The 13,385-nt window shown below is 37.7% G+C and overlaps 1 protein-coding gene across 2 annotated transcripts in view; it reads left to right on the top strand.

The window, feature by feature from the left end:
* The window catches only part of LOC135735099 (CMP-N-acetylneuraminate-beta-galactosamide-alpha-2,3-sialyltransferase 1-like), a 473,227-nt gene that overhangs the window by 9,306 nt on the left and 450,536 nt on the right, over window positions 1–13,385 (top strand). Inside the window, exons 5-7 of one of the 2 annotated variants that reach the window (XM_073812756.1) lie at window positions 934–979; window positions 1,194–1,313; window positions 4,078–4,621. In XM_073812756.1, the coding sequence (XP_073668857.1) occupies window positions 934–979; window positions 1,194–1,313; window positions 4,078–4,242 (331 nt within the window). In that variant the 3' untranslated portion in view covers window positions 4,243–4,621. Of the gene's footprint in view, window positions 1–933; window positions 980–1,193; window positions 1,314–4,077; window positions 4,622–13,385 lie in introns of those variants that run through there. The other variant, XM_073812757.1, reaches the window with a different exon arrangement.

The following is a 13,385-nucleotide window of genomic DNA, read 5'->3' as shown; positions in this document are numbered from 1 at the left end:
ACTCGCGCTTTGGTCTGCAACGCAAGCCTCCGCGGATCGCGCGCGCGTCTCACCAAACGGACGAGGTGTTTATAGTTGACGCGCTCGCTGTTGCACTATTTTTTGAACCAACAGGGGGCGACGCGAGCAATAAAGTCAAAAACAAACATAAAGAAGAGGATAGAAGAAGTCGTCCGCTGGAACAACCCTGGTGCTTTTAACATCAGAGTTTAATATATAAATATGAGAACATGAATAAAACAACAATCTTTTAAATATGTCTTTATTAAACATAATCATTTCATTAACGTTTTTTACTAAACAAACAGTACAGATATCTTAATGTTTGTATTTTATTCCTCGTCTAGTGGTTCATTCAATACAAATATAAGCCACACATTCTGAATCATGTAAAAGAATTCGTGTTTTAAATTGCAAAGTTTCCATACTTTACTTACAGAGTGTCAGATAAATATATACATTGTTTTACTTGGATTGATCAAAGAGATACGTCACAGGCTTGCCTGCTCGGACAGAATCGCCTCGAGTTCGGTCATTTTCGGATGCGGAGCCGCGCGGAAAGTTACAAAAAATGCCGTGCACAGCGCCACGCGAAATGGGGTCTCGCGCACCCAACGCGCGCGACCGCCCACTCCGCGTTGACGTCATTTTTGCCGCGCGCACCAACGCGCCCGTGCGGACGTGTCGAGTATAAACATAGCTTTACAGACCCAAACAAAAAATTTTTTGTCTACATGTCAGATCACAGAACAAGGATAAATACCCCGTTCAATCAGTCTATGTCACCTTTAAACAATTGTGAAAAGCACTATATGAATAAAATTGAATTGAATTAAACGATACTTATCTTTTTTATAGTTTATTTGATCAAGACCTATTTCAAGTGGTTTGAATTAGTCAATCACTAAACAAAACATCTTTCTTTTTATTTAGGACATACACTCCAGTAAAACCTGCAATAAAAGCAAACAGGGACAAGGTGAGTCAAGTTTAATGACCTCAATTAATCAGTTAACAAATTAATTTGTTAAAATTAAAAAAATACGTTTATTTTTTATATCATGCATCATGCATTCTATGTTTTAAATTGCTTTTCACTCAAGTGATTCTGAATGTTTGAACAGTAGTGTTTAACGTTTTCTTTTATTGACACATGTAACGTACAAATGTGTGATTTCTCTGTGTAATCTCAGGTCATGATCCTCCATCCTGGTTTCCTCAAATATGTTCAAGAGCGTTGGCTGCAGAAACACGGCAGATATCCGTCCACTGGCTTTATTACACTCATATTCGCTCTGCACATCTGTGATGAGGTAAAGTGATCTCACAGAGTTTATGTAATACATGTCAAAGGGAAACAACGCTTGCAAACACACATTTGCATGAAGTCCTTTGCAAGGACATATACATATTAGCAACCTGTGGCATGAAGTGAGCTGAACACGTCACATAGGGGTGTCCACGTGTTACATTTATTTTTTCACACATGGAAACATGTGCACATGAACAAAACTGCCGTAAAGCCTGTTACGGTGTAAAAAACGAATAGTGCTGATAGTTTTTTTGCTTGCGCTGTTTAAGGGCTTTCCCCAATAAAAGAAAACCATTATACATGTTTACATGACCCCACGTGTTATCAGTTTATTAAGCATAATTGACAAAGACTGTGCATGTAAACACACTTAATGACTGCTCCTCGCATGAAAGACTGACGTGCAGCGAGTAGCCAATGGCGTTCAACATGGAAAAAGTAGGTGTGTGTATTTCTCAGTTAAAGAAATTACTATGTGCAAGTTAAGGTTTTACAGTAAAGTTTTATAGTGCATTACTTACTCAGGTGCGAAAAGGAGTCTTAACCCTCAGGCAAAGCGTGCAATGCGTGTTGGTGTTGATAATAATAATAAAAGCATAATGATCATTTAAAACTATAATGGGCAAACATGGCAACTATACTATGAAGGCTATTCCTATCGGCCAAAGGTCTGACTATCATTGCGAGGAAATACCACTTATCTAAGATCACATCTAAAAATCAACCATCCTCTGGCGTTTGCCAGATTTGGGACCACACCTACATTAGTAAAGCCTAAAACCTCAGGCCAACAGCAACAGTTGGGAGTTTCCAAGGTCTTTGAGGTTGTTGAGGTCCTTTGTGGTTGTTGTGCGGTTAACTACATAATCGTGTGATTTGTTGCTTCTTCACTTTTTCTTCAAGAAAAATTCCATACCTGCCTAGTGTCCAGAAGGTTTTATGATTTTAGAAGTTATAGTCATCTTTTTAATTATATTGAAAGTAATGATACATTGCAATGCAATACATTGGAAAATAAAACGGTAAATAATGATTGGGTGGGCCTGTTGATGTAAGTGGGTGGGCCTACTGTTTCAATTTTCATAAATTATCCATAGAGATTCCCTATTCTGGTTTTAGGTCAGCATTTAATACAATCACTGTAGTTAGGTTGTAATTGATTTGTTGCTGGTAACATTATTTTATTGAACTATAGATATATATTCAATAAGTTAAATCCAGTGTTATCCAGTTAGCATATTGTACGGATATGAGTGACATGGCTATATACATAGTGTTATCCTTTATGCGTTTCTAGTCATCTATTCAGATTTCCTTCAGAAGACCTTTATTCTTATTTCTCTGATGATCTATATCTGATTTCTACAATATCTTATGACCCAGCACCTTCTCGAGGTTCTGAGTAAGATGTGTTAAGTTGTGTTCAACTTTATGTGAGGTTGCTTACACATCAGTAGCACATGGTGACAAAAACAATTGACCCGTTGTGCAAATAGCAGTAAAAACCCAGTTACACATTCCGTTTTGTTGCGGGTGCCCCACATTCACAAGTGTGATCCCTACCTTCAATAGGAATTCATAAAAATATGTTATTCGCTTTGCGTCAGTGCACATGCACCAGCAGACACAGTGGCCCAGAGCAAAGGAAGACATATGTGCCGGGCACAATTTAAACATTGGTAATAATGGGAGAACTGTGAACTGAAATCACCACTACGGTAGAGATCATTGACAACGTGGCCAAAAGATCAGTGTTTAGACGGATCCACGGAGACAGATGGCCTGTCTAAGTAATGTTGCCTTGAACAGGAGAGCTACCCAGGTGAACTAGAACTACACTAAAAAAGAAAGTATTTAGATTAAATAGTGGTGTTTATCATTAAATTATATTTAGTGGTTTATATTTATTATATTTTGAAACACTTACGTTTAAGTAGAGTGCAAGTACATTTGTTAAATGTGACATGAGAGTCTGTCACTGACATTGAGGGGCGGCAGAGACTTCACTGCACATGTGTGTTTGAACCTCCTTCATATCCTTTATATTGCCTCCCTGTGACACATCGCTTGTTTGTTGTAACAATTTTGTATTTTGTTCATTGGTTGCTATTTGATTGTCTTCCCAGGTGTATCTTATTAACCCATATGTATATATTTACCTTGTGTTTCAGTTGTCCTTTGTCAGGTATGCTAGGTTTATACCATACGAGCCATTTTCCCTGGCCAGGATTTTCGTCTTCCGCAAGTTGTATTTGTCGACCGCATACGTCATCAAGGTTTATTATTTTAGATTCTATTTCAGAAAGGCAACCATTACATTTCAAGATTAGAATGAAACTACAATGATTGTTTATGTTTTTAACTGAAGTGTGAAAACCTCAATAATGTATGCGGTCGACAAATACAACTTCCACAAGATGCACCCGAAATCCTGGCCAGGATGCATCCCGGGAAAATGGCACGTATCGTCACCCTAGGGTATACAGTATATGGATTACCCCTGTTATTCCTGTAATTAGTTATTTTAAACTCTAGTCTAAAAAGGCATCTAAATTTTTTTTAGATGCTTTAGGTTCCATGAAATCATAAAATTCATTAATTAATTGTATTTGTACCTTGGCATATGTGTAAATAATTGTTGCGTCTATGTTTTGACTAAAGGCTTTTATTGTAGCTGTTGAATTTTACTGAAAATATAACGACTTGACATTAAAATAATTGCCATTTAGTGAAGTCATTTAGTGATCTCTCACCATCTCTTGCAGGTGAGTGTATTTGGGTTTGGAGCTGATGAAACTGGAAACTGGCATCACTATTTTGAAGAAAATAAGCACAATCGTAACGCTGGCAATCACGGCGGAAGCTATGAGTATCGTATCACTCTTACCCTTCATGAGAAAAAAGGAATCCGGTTGTATAAAGGATGGTGATCGCTTGGGTGATATATTATTTAAAACTATGTAAAGGCATGAGATGGATTAGATGGATCATGTCATAATGAATTAAGCAAAGGCTGAAGAAAACAAATAAAAATGCCATGTGTTGTGCATGTATGTCTGTATTTATGAAATTATGAAGTTGCATCTGTGATATTTAATGAACTACATCAAAACCACCAGCCATGTCATTATATGTTCGAAATGACCAAAAAATGCAAAAAGCTCATAGATAAAATTATACATTGACTAAATTTGTATATTTATTTGCTGATCCTCTTTTGTGATAATATTTTATAGTCATTACTTTTGTCTTTATAAACTTTGCACATGTAATTATTTGCCATGGTTCCTGTAATTCTTCTCATAGTTGAGCTTCCGTTCCAGGCAGGTTTTTAAGCCCGTAAATCACGACTCTGAACTGGGAGTACGCGCTGCAGGCAACCTGTAACCAGTGTTTTTCCAACCTTCTACCTTTGAAAGTGCACTGGAACGGCAGTCAAACCCATGACATCCCACCTGGGAACTCTTACCAGATCGATGTACTCCCAGTTCAAATTCGTGAGTCATGGTTTTGAAGTCCTGATTTATGGGTTACAGGTTGCCTGGAATGCGTCATTCATTAGTTACACAGGAATTAGCGCAGTAGGGTGGGTAGCAGTGGCGGCGCTTCACGAAAACCTATGGTATGGCAAAAATTCTTCGTACAAGAAGGCCATTCAAATAACGAATCTATGAAATCACATTATATCCATATGTGTACACACTCCACCAACCTGTATAAAATCATACTATGATTGCACGGATGTACACTTACTGACAACAATATGGAAGCAATACAAATGAAAAACAAAAATAGAAATCATGGTTGTTTAAAATGCTTTTCAAATGTTGTCATCTTTAACTAAGTGCAACTCCAGCAACAGATAAACTAAAACAAGATAATATCAAAACATACTGTAACATCCCTTCACAAATCTTGTCATGACAGCCGCCTATAAACACTTATAAAAACACAATAAAGACTTAATGTGATAGAGCACACGTAGTTAACCCAGCCAGCTGACAAACTAAGACTAAAACACAAAATAAAACTCTTAGTAAAGCAGGGCTAAATGCAAAAACAAGTCTTACCTTTTGTCGTCGTGCAGTTTTTATTCCACAAGTCGCCATATTCAAAAACGTGCGCAAATAATTAATACAATTCACTTCGACTGCGCTACAATTTCCCAGTGTAAGTAAACATGTTTATTTATTCACAGAGAACAAATCATTTTACTTCTGGAATAATGTATGCAATATGTATTGCGCGAGTGTGGGGGAGAACCGTGAGTCTGTTTGAATGTTAAAACAAAAAAAGGAGTTTACTTGCGAAAATAAAGATTATAACAACAGCGTTCGTCATGAAACCTCCTGCACAATTCAAGCTGCGCTGCAAGAACGACAGGTTGATGACATCAAAGTACCGCGAGGGTGAGGCGATAAATAATAGGAAGAGTTTGCTTTCAAACCGCTTTCGCGGCACGTTGATGTCATCCACATGTCAGTTCCTGTATTATAGCATGAAGTCGAGCACACGCGTAAATTATCCATATTAGTGATGTACCAATGTTCAGATATGTTCTACTGAAAATATTTAACATTATTTTTAACGAGCTTTATTATAGCCTGTTGATTTCTGGTGTTTTGTCTGAATGCTAGGGTATGGCAACTGCCATACCCTGCCATACGCAAATGCCGCCCCTGGTGGGTAGTGCTGCAGAAACACTAAAGTCACAACTGAAAACTTATAAAGAAGAATGATTATCTAAGCAGTAGCTAATAGTATAATAATGTTTGTGTTAAGTAACTAGTTATTACATATTACTTATTTAATAATCATTATTAAATACAAGTGCTCTTCCACCATACAATATAGTTTTAATTTCTTATCAGCTTAAAAAAATCAACACGTTTTATTTTGTGCCACCATACTTACTCGTGTAACTACTCATGTAACAGTCTTTAAATAGGGAAAACATGGAAGTGTTCTGTGGCTTCTAAATTCTTCCCTGTTTGGATCCTAAGGCATGAATGGGGCTATAGGCTAAATGCCAACACATTCATGACACGCTGTGCAAAGATGAAGTGCACGCATTGAAAAAAGATAAATATGTATACATTTGTCTAAGTTGAGGTAAGAACATAGTAAAATATTGAAAAACGGTGGTGTTTTCCTTTATAGGCCCTTTCACATGTGACGCGGCAAGTGGTGGAATCAGCCAACCCAGTATCACGAAATTGCGTGACTATTTCACGCATGGACCAGCGTGACAATGTCACGCTTTGCCGCATTTGAGCGTGAGCATGTCACGCTTTCTGTTTGTGTCACTGTCACGTATTGGTTACTCAACTTTTTTGTCCTAATTTCTTACCATTGTCGCTTCGGTTTAGGGTTAGATTTACATAAAATGACACCCTTACCTAAACAAACTCTAACCCCAACGTCAGGTGACAATTGGTTAAAGTTTAGAAAATATAAAAGAATAAGTATTGTATCTTTTTTTTTTATAAACCAATACTTAAAGTGACAAATACTTAAAGTGACATATAACACAAGCACCAAATCTAACCCTAAACCGAAGCGACAATGGTTTGAAAATAGGACAAAAAAGTTGAGTAACCAATACGTGACAGTGACACAAACAGAAAGCGTGACATGCTCACGCTCAAATGCGGCAAAGCGTGACATTGTCACCAGGGTTCTAAATTAACTTTTTTGATCACCAGCCAATGTGGCTGGTAACTTTCTAAAGTTACCAGCCAATCAGCATTTCCACTAGCCAAATTTTTTCCGGTGAAAAAGAGAAATTATGAATGCATTTGATAATTTTATTAACATTGTTAGTATGAAAAACACACATAAAGTGAGGCTTCTCCAAGCAAGGCTCTCTTCAATACGACCTGTCTTGGCAGTTTTAATTAACGTTAGACTCTCTGAAGACTTTGGGCACTCTCATGGTCCTTTAGCCCTACTGCCTCAACTTTAAAATTATTTGTTCCCACCACAAATTGTTCGTTTCGGGTTTTTCTTTCACGTACATGCATATTTTCAACATTATACAATGATAGCAATGATTAATAACTTATTTTTTACAAGAATATTTGTACAATATTTTAAGAAACCAGTCATTTTATGACTGCTATACTAATATAATCTCAGTCATAGTTACTGCTAACTGTTTATGTATGTCCTAGTTAAACATTAGTAAACTAAATATTAATTTCATACATGTGTTGATTTTCTCAGCAACAATGCAATTCTATAGACTTGACAAGAGGTTCTCCTGAAATGTTTTCCTCTAATGTTTGAGACCTGACAGGGTGTGAGGATGTAGTTTTCTCTTACCTACCTTAGTCTCATCATCTTTCCTTTCTGCTTCCCTTTCCCTGCTTTGCAAAAAACATTTCTGACGTCCACAGAAGCCAATAGTAATCGAGTCAAAATAAGATTAACATTATAATTTAGAAACTTACTTTAGTTTCGTCATGTTTTTATAAGCTAACATAATCGCGTGACGTTGAATGCGGTTGTACGTGGATAAACGCAATGACGCGCCGACATGGCTTTGTGCGTGTATGCATCAGTGCGCCTGCTGCATCGCTTCTTCGCTTTTACAAGCGCATATAGATCCGTTTTTGCCGCTATTATCTTTGTAAAGGAATACACTAGTTAACTGCTAAAATCTTAACTTGAGATTTACACCGGGGCACAACAGATTTAGACTATGGCATGTGCCGCCTTCCTTGTGTGTTCTTGTGGATGCGCTCCGTTCATTTCCATGGTTTCTCGCGCTGGTTTCACTGCAAACTGCGCGCAGCCAATGGGTGTATGAAACATCATCACGTAGCATTACGGTACAGTGTTCATGGGAAATGTAGGAAGTACTGCCAGAGGAATAAATGTCCGAGAACAGAGCATTATGTATCATGCATGCAATGCCTCATGCATCACCGGCCAAACTCAACAGTATCTGTCTGCGTCCTGCAAGACGGAGGCGTGAGTTGTAGTAGGCGTGACTTGTAGTAGTTGGAGGCGTGTCTTGTACTTTTCTAAATCGCGGTCCACCACGCGAGATCTACCTCAAAGTCAGAAGTGAAATTATGAAAGTTTTAAGACTTATTTTAAAAACAAGCTTGTATGTTAGCAATTTGGGCATCAATGTGTTTGTAGTGAATTTGTCATTAAATAAGATTTAGAGTCTGTTTGAAACCGGGTCAGGTTAGGACAGGCTGAGGATATATGATGAAAGCCTTTTAATGGTAAATTTCGTTTTGTGCATACATTTGTGCATATTTCAAAAAACGTATGGGTGGAATGTTTTTGGCACTGTGATTCTGCTGGTTAATTAAATAAAATACAATGAATTAATTTATTAATTACTCGTATTAATAAAATTAACACGTTCAGGGATTAATAATAATTGAAAGTGATGACAATGGCATTTTTCATCAGATGTTTATATTTACAACAAAAAGAAAACGACACTAAGCCAGGGGTTTTATTATAATTTATAATAAATTAAAGAAGTGCCTTATGAATATTTTTTATGTTATCCTTTGTATATTTATAAACGTATGAGATACATACACAGCACACAGTCAAGTACATTATAAACAAGCTTATACTGCAGGCCTACTACAAACTCTCTCCCGTTTTAATAATAACACCCTGACCTCTGCATTACATCTGAAGCCTCCAAATTAGGCAATTTTGGGAAAAGATTATCATCTTAACTTTCGAGATGTATAGGAGAGCTCGCGTGATCCGTGAACCGCGATGTACCGTACACACTGCATATTAATTGGGTTGTCACTAATATGGTTGTCACTTATTAATTCGGTTGTCACTTCACCTTTTAATGCTTAATCCTGTTCTGACAACCGCATAATACAACCGAATTAACTTCCGCAAAATGCAGGGGACAACCGCATTTATAAAAACTCTGCATAGTGTGTACATTACAACTAAAGTGTTCAAATGTGGATCATGGATATGACAGGTCTCTCTTCTGAAAAACTAAATTCCTAGAAGGGGAAAAGTCTTTTGCGTGCGGTGCAGAAATTGACAGAGAGCGTTTGCTGACTAGTGTTGCCATATTGCACTAAAAAAAGCGAACAGGAAAATTCCAATAATAAACCGAAATAAATCCAAGTGCTTATATCAAAATATTGGGTCCCGGTACCTTTACACTTTAATAACACCAAAAACTTGTTCGCTTCATGAGCAAAAACCAAGCCATAAACGGTTAAGCGCCAAAACAGTACGTACAAAAAACCCGAGGACCTGGCAACAGTGCATGACAGCGCGCTGTTTTACAAATGCGTGCAATGCACAACTCCAAGACGGTGGTTTATTGCAAAACATAATGCTGTTAAATTATTTTGGTCAAAGCTTTGAGACGCGAGACGGCAGAACGTTGCTATGGTTATCTCTGGGTCAATCATCACATTTTCGGGAGTGAGTCTTGTTCCGTACAGACATGTAACGAACATTTAAGGGATTCACTCCCGCATTTAAATGCGGTTGTCACTCCCGAAAGTTTGCAGTGTGTAATAGAGGATTTAGAAGAGCTTTTTACCGTGAAAGAGGAAGATCTCGCGTGGTGGACCGTGATTTAGAAAAGTACAAGACACGCCTCCGACTACAAGTCACCCCTACTACAACTGACGCCTCCGTCTTGCAGGACGCAGACAGACCCGACTCGCCAAACTGGCTAGTAAGTTTTTATGAACACCCGCCAAAATTAATTTTAACCCGCATTTGGCGGGTTGGCGGGTGTTAATTTAGAACCCTGATTGTCACGCTGGTCCATGCGTGTAATAGTCACGCATTTTCGTGATATAGGGTTGAATCAGCACACAGTTGCTGCTTTCTCTTTAGCTTTGTGTAGTTGAAGCCTTGTTTACACTTTTGCAATTCGCATGGCTCTACTCTACGGCGTGAACCTACTGAACCTGCGGGCTTCTCAGTAAACCTACAAGGCTTTTATGCATTACGTGATCTCCGTTGTATAATTCTGTGAAATGACAGAGGGCGACTCGTGAGTAATTGTTCTTAAAACCATCAAAAAGCAGCAATGAGAAGAAGTAGTTTGCCGAATAATTTGTCAAACACTTGTCTTGTGAGAAGTTTGTAACTATATAAAACATCACATTACTTGAATGGGTGTTCATAAGGCTGACATGACACCTTCATATGAAGGAGATTTTATGCACATTTATGACTACTGTCTTAAGTGTCATTTGTTCAATTATGTCATTTTTATTGCAAGGATGACATTGTTTGAGATATCTTTGTTATGACAACTTGACATTAAACAATACATCATAACTTGTATTAACAACTTGAAATTACCAAGACAACATAACTGACCAATTTTTACCAGTGATACAAATTTAATTTGTCATTAAAATGTCATTAAGTGTTAATACTCTGTCAAATAGTTTATAACAGTGTCAATATTTTTCTTGACCTCAACTACAGTGGTACAAATATAATTTATCATTAAATGTTAATACTCTGTTAAAGAGTTTTATAACAGCGTCATGATGTTTATTTGACCGAGTATCAAATAATAATATTTGACATAGTATTAACACTTAATGACATTTAAATGACAGTTTAATGTAATGTTAACCCACAAAGCTAGGTAGTTTCGTAACTTTGATAATTATTGTTTATAGCAGATTTATAACAAGTTGTGTTGCCTTGGTTTATGTCAAGTTGTCATAACAAAGATATCTCAAACAATGTCATCTTTGCATGACATAATTGAGTGAATGACACTTAATGACAGTTGTCATAAATGTGCATAAAATCTTCTTCATGTTCATGACACGTGTCATGTCATGATTATGAAGGTGTCATGTCAGTCTTATGCACACCCCTTCAAGTAAAATGTTACCAAAGTTTTGTGGTTTTTTATTTCCTACAGGGCAGGGGAAGGGAAGAGGTATGTAAAATAAAATGAAAGTTTCAAAGCAGTTGCACACATCTAAATACTTTTTGGCATTCAGAAATAGACCCAGATAGATTTCAGCCTAACAGGGATAAATAAATTTTTCCAGACAGTATTTTTTATATGTATTTGAAATACATTTCCATGTATTTATGCCGATCTCTGAGCAGAGGTAATCCATAAACAGGGTAGAAATCCAACCTAGAGGTCAGGGCAGGCAGCAAACAGTCACAGAACTATATCTAGGCAGAGGTCGATACACAGTAACAAGGGAACAAAACACGGAAACCAAAAACCAGGATATGTGATGCATTTAATTGATGCAGACCTAACAATACTTTGCAATGATAGAGACAATGAACAGGGTTTAAATAGGTGAGGTGATTAGATACAGGTGTGAAAGTAATCAGAGTTAATGGGTCTATGAAATGGTTTATGAGAGATGTAAGGCAGGATGTTGTAGGATGTCCAAGAGGGAGTGCCCTCTGGTGGAATATGAGGTAAGTCCACCTGACAGATGTCACAACAGCAAACACAAGGTTATTAAATAAGGGAGCAAATTATGAGGCAACATGTGATAATCATGAAACAATAACAAGGTAAGTAGCAAGGAAAGAAGGAAGGAAGCACACAGCACAAACAAAGGCCATGTGCTACCACACAAGACAAGGGCTATGTCCAAAAACTATATAGTTTGAATATGGATAGTTTGAATGAATTCCGACATTCTAAATCCACCACGTTGATACATCATCATAACAACAATTTAGTCATTATCTGGAATGACGTTAAACTAGCGCTATTTAACCACAGCATTTGAATAGAGCCCCTTTACTGCTTTTGGACATATTTTAATAAAACAACGCATCTCCTTCTTCTTCATTTGATAACTCCTCTCCCGGGGGCTTATGGGAAAGTAAAGGGTCCATCAAATGAACACCACGGGATCTTGGCGGGTACTTTTCCCTTCTGTTTTTCAAATAATATGAATTCGGACATACTACTAGCCTTACCTACTGCTTTTCAGACATTTTCAGATGCGGCCTAGGACTAAAAAAAGGAAAAGAGGGCAGAATCATGACATGCATGTTGAATACCTCCTGGAGAACCAGTAGCGAGGCTACATAGCAGTGGCGGCCGATGGCCGATGACTTCTTTTTTCGAGGACGCTCGATGCAAAGTTCGTCACAACATGTATGTAGCCCGTCATGTGTGTGGTTCTACATATCAAAATATGTCAAGAGATCCTGTGTGCATCACGTGTCTGTCAAAATAAGTGCCTGCTGCAGACGCGTCTAAAGGGTTTATGATAAAAGAGACACTTGCGTTTGCCAGATACTTGCATAATCTCATGCCGTAATCAGGGTTTACTGTTAAGGGAGTGTCTTGCGTGTTTTTCTCTTTTATCGTAAACGGTTTTGACACGTGTGAAGCAGGCACTTGAAAAAACACGTGATGCACATGGTACACATGACGCAACAAACATATATTTTGAAAACACAAGCAACACACATGACACTCCAAACACTTACTTTGAATTTGCGGCCCTCGAATGAGCAGTGACGAGCCGCCACTGATAAATAGGGGCCAGGGTGGCACTGGCCCACTCAGATTGACGGGTGGCTCACCCATTCAGAAAAGACAAAACTATTTTTGTGGAAAAGCCGAAAAAATCATGCATAAATTATAATAATATATGTAATAATAATCGCTCAAATACGCATCATTCAGAAATAAATAACTATTTATAAAGAAAGTTTATCATGTGCATGTGTTTCCTACACTGTTAAACCTTACCAGGCTTTTTAAGAGTAAATTACTGGCAACACTGTTGCCAGCTAGTTACTGTACAGCATCTGTAACTGTGACTTACTGGCAACAGTGTTGCCAGTATAATACTGTTCCGATGACAATACAGTGAATAACTGGCAACAGTGTTGCCAGTAGTTTACTGTCTCTGTACCATTACGGTGTTTTACTGGCAACAATGTTGCCAGTTTTATACTGGAGGTTAGTAATTACAGTTAATAACTGGCAGCAGTGATTTCAGTTAATTACTGTACTGTACCACATGCTTCAGGTTCAATACTGTATATACAGTATATAAAATGGCGTACTCATTGTGGTACTCTAAAT

The sequence above is a fragment of the Paramisgurnus dabryanus genome, chromosome 19, assembly GCF_030506205.2.
Source record: "Paramisgurnus dabryanus chromosome 19, PD_genome_1.1, whole genome shotgun sequence".
Lineage (NCBI taxonomy): Eukaryota > Metazoa > Chordata > Actinopteri > Cypriniformes > Cobitidae > Paramisgurnus > Paramisgurnus dabryanus.
Note: the sequence above shows the minus strand (reverse complement) of the source record. Positions and strands in the feature narration are given on the sequence as shown.